At 37.0% G+C, this 6000-nt stretch overlaps 2 protein-coding genes across 2 annotated transcripts; one reads left to right on the forward strand and one right to left on the reverse strand.

Annotated features, from left to right (window-relative positions):
- The first annotated feature begins 117 nt into the window (after positions 1-117).
- Positions 118-3798, forward strand: LOC132060471 (G-type lectin S-receptor-like serine/threonine-protein kinase LECRK2). The gene is made up of 4 exons (XM_059453507.1): positions 118-171; positions 215-354; positions 1405-1465; positions 1590-3798. Exons 1-4 carry the CDS (start codon positions 118-120, stop codon positions 3507-3509), a joined length of 2175 nt encoding a protein of 724 aa, XP_059309490.1. The 3' UTR covers positions 3510-3798.
- Positions 3799-4105: 307 nt separating this feature from the next.
- LOC132060473 (G-type lectin S-receptor-like serine/threonine-protein kinase LECRK2) lies at positions 4106-5412 on the reverse strand. Its single transcript, XM_059453508.1, has 2 exons — positions 4898-5412; positions 4106-4823 (listed from the first exon to the last, which is right to left on the reverse strand). Exons 1-2 carry the CDS (start codon positions 5410-5412, stop codon positions 4106-4108), a joined length of 1233 nt encoding a protein of 410 aa, XP_059309491.1.
- Positions 5413-6000: the final 588 nt, after the last annotated feature.

Genomic DNA, 6000 nt, shown 5'->3' on the forward strand with positions numbered 1-6000 from the left:
GGTAGCTAAATAATTGCTCAATTAGAGAATAATAAGTTAATACATTGGTCACCTGTCATTAACAAGATGATATAACAGTGAAACATGAAGTGTCTAGAGGTAATATACACAGTAAACATGTTAGGGGATCCAAGGATGTCATCAAATATCAATGCAGAATACTCATTGAAGGTAAGCTTTAGTGTCATATATCATTAACAATATGATATAGCAGGTAAGGCTTTTTGCATTAAAAGTACCTGCAACCTGGGATTGTCAAAATCATCTAATACTTCTATCAAAGCTGGAAGGATCTGCTGATGATATAGCTCTTGAAAATGTGGGCTCATATCCTTTCTCATTTATCATCATCAGGTCAGAGTCACGCTAGATATCAATGTATTATGTGGAATGACGATGTATGCCATGCATGAATGTCAACCCAACAATAATAACCATAAGAGTATGGCAACCACAACCGATTATCCATAACAGAAGATTCATCGAACAATTAATCCGTGAGCACAATTACAATGCATAACCACTGCTCAATTCATAAGCCTAGATGGAACTCCTAAACCCCAAGTCTGTCAGATATCAAATGAGCCTCTCTCATAAACCACAGTTTCATACATCAAAGTTCATCATATGGATAATCATACCAGGAAGAAAAAAAGGGTAAAGGAAATAGTGTAGAAATCTTCATCCCTGGGAAAACCCCCAAGCTCAGGGACAAGGATAACATTAATCTAACCTGGATTTGGAAATTAAAAGTGCCCAACAAGATCAAATTCTTCTTTTGTCTAATGAATCACAACAAGCTACCAATCAGTTCTTATCTCCACCATATTAGTCTTAATGTTAACCCCCAGTGCAAGCTCTACCACTATCCTAATGAGAACAATGAATCACCTTTTCTTTGAATATAGTATCACAACTATCTGAGTCAATGTAGTTCAGCGCTATACTCTGACCACTGTCAACACCTCAGATAGATGTACAAATTTCTATAACAGGTGGCCCTCTATGAGGAAAGAAAGGTATAATCACCTAAAATGGGACACTTTTATCCCTTTTTGCTTATGGGAAATATGGACCAATAGGAACACCAATCTCTTCAATAACAAGACTGATCACCCTAAGTTTGAAGGCTCTTATGGTAAGGCTATAGAGTACACTAAACTCACAAACCATTCGAATACTGAGAATAGAAAAGTTAGTATATCCTTAAAATGGGAGACCCCCCCCCCCCCCCCCCGCCGCCCCGATAATGGCACCTTTAAGCTCGACACTGATGATTCTTGTTTAGGAAATCGAAGAGTAGGCGGGATAATTAGAAATAACAAGGGAGACTGGGTAGTGGGTTTCTATGAAGGTTTGCCTAACATTATAAACACTTTTGCTGAACTACCAACTATTTTGCAGGGACTATAATTGGCACGGGCTTAATCTCAAGCCCCTGGAAATCAACTATGATTCCACCGAGGTAATCAATATGTTAAAAAAATGGCAATACTCCTACAATGCTGTTATTTTTGAATGCAGGTTAATCATGCACAAATTGGGCCTTCCGATACTAAAGCACATATACCATGAACAGAACAAGGTAGCATATCTGTTGGCAAATTAATCTAAATAGCAGTCTTGTTTCAAGCTTCTCTGACACGAATGTATCGAGTGGGAGGTTCAAGTTCACACTTCAAACTGATGGAAATCTGACGCTTTCCACGCTCAATTATCCAGCAGTTGATCATGTAATATCTTCATATTGGAAAACCTCGTCAGTTGGCAGTGGTTACCAGGTGATCTTCAACCAATCCGGCTATATTTTTCTTCAAGCCAAGAATGGAACTCTGTTAAATTCGATATTTTCCAATGAGAAAAACTCAGGAACCCAATCAATGTATCATCGAGCGATTCTTGAATATGATGGAGTATTTAGGCACTACGTCTATCCGAAAACTTCTAGTGGGATGCAGATGGAATGGTCTACTTTGGATAAAGTTCCTGATAACATCTGTCTGGCTATCGGTCAAGATAAAGGAGGAGGTGCCTGTGGTTTCAACAGCCTTTGCTCAATGGGAATTGACCAGAGGCCAAGATGTGATTGTCCACTCGGATATATGTTGAATGATCCGAACGACAAATTAGGCAGCTGCAGACGAAATTTCTCTGAGCAAGACTGTAACCGTGAATCGCGAGAAGTTGAGGCTTTCACTTTCCAAGAAATGAGCGACACTAACTGGCCGCTCTCTGATTATGAGTCTTACAAGGAGGTTTCTGAGGATTGGTGCAGACAAAATTGTTTGAGTGATTGTTTTTGTGTTGTTGCCATTTACAGTGACGATAACATTTGTTGGAAGAAAAGGCATCCACTTTCAAATGGGAGGAAAGATCCAAAAGTTGGAGGGAAGGCTTTGATAAAAATAAGGAAAGACAACTCCACAATGGGATCATCAACTTGCAAAAAAAGAAAAAAGAAAAATCAATCTACTCTAGTAATTTCTGGTTCTGTGTTGTTGGCCAGTTCAATTTTCATGAACTTAATCGTCCTTCCGTGCGTTTTTAAGTTTAAAGGGAAAAAGCCAAAGAAGATTGCGGTTGTTCCAGGAGTGAACTTAAGAAGTTTTAGCTTCAATGAGCTAGAAGAAGCTACAAATGGATTCAAGGAAGAATTAGGAACTGGGGCCTTCTCAACAGTTTACAAAGCGGTTCTTGAGGACGAAAATGGGAAAGTTGTTGCTGTCAAAAAACTAAACAAAATGGTAACAGAAGGAGAAGAAGGATTCGAAGCTGAAGTGAATTCAATCAGCAGGACTAATCACAAGAACTTGGTCCAACTCCTTGGCTTCTGCAACGAAGGCCAACACCGCCTTTTAGTATATGAATACATGAAAACCGGCTCAATAGAACACTTGCTATTCAAAGATTCCAGGCTTAGCTGGTCCAAAAGGGTACAAGTTGCTATTGACACTGCCAAAGGACTTTGCTATTTGCATGAAGAGTGCAGTACCCAAATTATACATTGTGACATCAAACCCCAAAATGTGCTTTTGGATGAAAGTTTGACAGCAAAAATAGCAGATTTTGGTATGGCCAAGCTTCTGAGAAAAAATCAGACTCGAACAACCACTAGGATACGTGGAACGAGAGGGTATGTAGCCCCAGAGTGGTTCAGAAACGTGCCTATAAATGTGAAGGTGGATGTGTACAGCTTCAGGGTCTTGCTCTTAGAGTTGATTTGCTGCAGAAAAAATTATGAGCAGGAGGTGGAAAATGAGAATGAAATTATACTAGTGGAGTGGGCTTTTGATTGCTACAAAAGAAACGAATTGCATCTACTTGTGGGTGATGATGAAGAGGCATTAGTAGATATCAAGAGGTTTGAGAAGTTCTTGATGGTTGCTATTTGGTGTATTCAAGAAATTCCAGCATTAAGGCCTAGCATGAATAAAGTCATATTAATGCTTGAAGGTTCTGTTGAAGTATCAATTCCTACAGACCCTTTTTCCTCTACCAATTTTGTATAGCTCAACCATGTTTTCCCTTGTACTTCTGTTTGCACCTAAAGAGTATAGCAATAACCTGTGTACTCAATGTACCCAAAAAACAAAAAAAAAACAAAAAACAAAAAACAAAAAAAAAAGAACTGTGTACCCAAAGTCAATTCCGTATCTGTATATTCTGTGCAATATGTTTCTTGAAATGTATGATTTCCATTTCCTGTCCAGTTTAATCATAGAAAAAGAAATGTAAAAGATCCATTGATCTTTAAGCCATAACTACTGCAAAGTTATGCTATAAAAGACTTCTTCTACATTTCCAAATGTTTATGTGGTTAAACAACGAATTCTTTAATTTCTAAGCTTTGTGCATCTCATATATACTTTTCAAAGAGCTGCTTAACACTTCTGTTATTGACACTGAACTAGGAAGATTTGCAATATTTCATTATTTCAGCTTCAACTTGAAATGTTATTGGCACATCAATGTTTTTATTTCCCACCATAATTTTGAAAAAGAACGTTTTTGTTTTACAATTTGGTCCATTGATTATTCCAGATCCAAACTATTGAATTGTGTAAAATTGCAAGTTGGACACACATTCATCTAATTTAAGAAGCTCTTATGTTGAAACTTTCCTTATTTTAAGGAAAGCTTTTACATTCAAAGTGGTATCTACTCTCCCATTTGACAATGGCAGTTTCTTCTTCCAGCAACTATTGCTTCTATAAATAGCAACTGCACAAAAACAATCTTCTAAACACGCCTTCCTGCATTCTTCTTCAGCCGAAGGATAAATCCTCTCGAAATCTGATAATGGCCAATCAACGTCCGTCACCACATCAAAATCATACAAATCTTCAGGATTGCCCTTTCCAAATTCATCACAACTTGGTATAAATTTTGGTTTACAGTTCCCGTACTTATTGTTGGGATCAGTCAACGAATACCCTTTTGGACACACGCAATATGGTCTTTGATTTTCGCCTAGATGGCACACATTGTTGTACCCACAAACTCCACTTCCAGTTTCTCCAAGAATTGCTAGACATATGTTATCAGGCAAAGACCAAAGAGTACTCCACCTTTCGTTCCCCGTAGAGGTAGTACTCTTGGGATGATAGTAATGAGTTAAAACACCATCAAAATCAAGACTTAGCCTGTGATAATTTTCTGAAATTGAAGGGACATTGGGAGGTGTCAATAAAAGTCTTTGATTGTTTCTTTTTAATATGTTTAAACCTAACTCATCGAATATCAATCGATAACTTAATTGGCTTCGTCTCAGGATCGAAGTATGACCAATGTAATACTCAGAATCATAATCGAAATTTGTTGGCCTAGATTGAGTAACAAGCACCAAATTCCCATTACTCAACATACGAAGATAAAATCTACCTCTTGGGAGGTAGACTCCGATTTTCGAGAAACCAGCTTGTCGTCAATCTCTAGTATTTGAGTAGGCAGAAGGGTATCAGTTGGATATCGAAAACTTTCCCATAAAACTGAAGAATCACTTCCAACAAGAACAAAGTTTCCTGTATTATTCATGACAGCATAAGCAACATTACTAGCTATAATCGGACTAGTGCTCCAAATCATTTTCCCCTGAGGATCGCGGAGAATTAGTCCATTTTGTGGATTTAATTCCACGATAGAGCCTCGCGGAACTGGATAACCATCATTTGCATACCAAATTATGGTGGTGTCTTTTATCTTGGCATAGTATATGCAAAGCAAGAACTGGTTTTGAGGTTGAATTTGCTTGAATCCGAATGCGAAATCTCCAGAGTGAGAAAGCCAAGGGGTGGTTTCTTGATTTGCTGTGAGAGAGCTGCCCAATGGTATAGTAAACTTAGTTTGTGCTAAAATATGCAGGGGAAAGATGAGAAGAACAAAAAGCATAGGATATGTTGTGGAGCAAGCCATTGCACATCAAATTTGCTTTTGAATAGAGAAATCAAAACTGTGGTATATAAAGTATTGAGTTTAACTTTTATACAGAGTCTTCGGATTTATAAAACATTTTTTTTAAAAGACAATTAAAGATAACTTTTTCATAATAAATGAAATTAATAATGATAAAAAAAAACATTATATGTTATGACATGAGAAAATAAGCTGATCGTGGTAAATGTTTTATAGTTAAATTTAAAAACTATTATAGTATGAAAAATCCCATTCACTTCACCAATTATTGGTACTTCATGAGTGTTTTGTAATTTTTTGACTTTTGACCTTTTGATAATTGAAATGAATACAGAGTTTCAACATGTAGGGCATTGGCCTACCTCTAACTGCTAACTTCAAAGTCTTAAAGATATTGAACACTCAAAAGAAAAAAGAAGCAGAGGGAGACAGTACATGAAGATGAAATCCATAGATTATAAATTCAGGCGTCTAATTCAAATCCTAGACCATATAAGAATGGTAATAATAGGAATAATCTAATGTCTAGAAGAGAGAACATTAAAATATATGTATTCAAGAGTGTGACATAGTGATTAATAAGAGGGT

Source organism: Lycium ferocissimum, chromosome 6, assembly GCF_029784015.1.
Source record: "Lycium ferocissimum isolate CSIRO_LF1 chromosome 6, AGI_CSIRO_Lferr_CH_V1, whole genome shotgun sequence".
Classification (NCBI taxonomy): Eukaryota; Viridiplantae; Streptophyta; class Magnoliopsida; order Solanales; family Solanaceae; genus Lycium; species Lycium ferocissimum.

What these genes read in the sequence shown, in the direction of transcription:
- LOC132060471 (XM_059453507.1), top strand. Translation starts at nt 118, where the DNA reads ATGTTAGGGGATCCAAGGATGTCATCAAATATCAATGCAGAATACTCA. An exon ending in ATGCAGAATACTCATTGAAG is followed by an intron (nt 172 to 214) that starts GTAAGCTTTAGT and finishes ATGATATAGCAG; the next exon opens with GTAAGGCTTTTTGCATTAAA. An exon ending in TTCTCATTTATCATCATCAG is followed by an intron (nt 355 to 1,404) that starts GTCAGAGTCACG and finishes ACTATTTTGCAG; the next exon opens with GGACTATAATTGGCACGGGC.
- LOC132060473 (XM_059453508.1), bottom strand. Translation starts at nt 5,412, where the DNA reads ATGGCTTGCTCCACAACATATCCTATGCTTTTTGTTCTTCTCATCTTT. An exon ending in CTGGTTTCTCGAAAATCGGA is followed by an intron (nt 4,824 to 4,897) that starts GTCTACCTCCCA and finishes TACTCAATCTAG; the next exon opens with GCCAACAAATTTCGATTATG.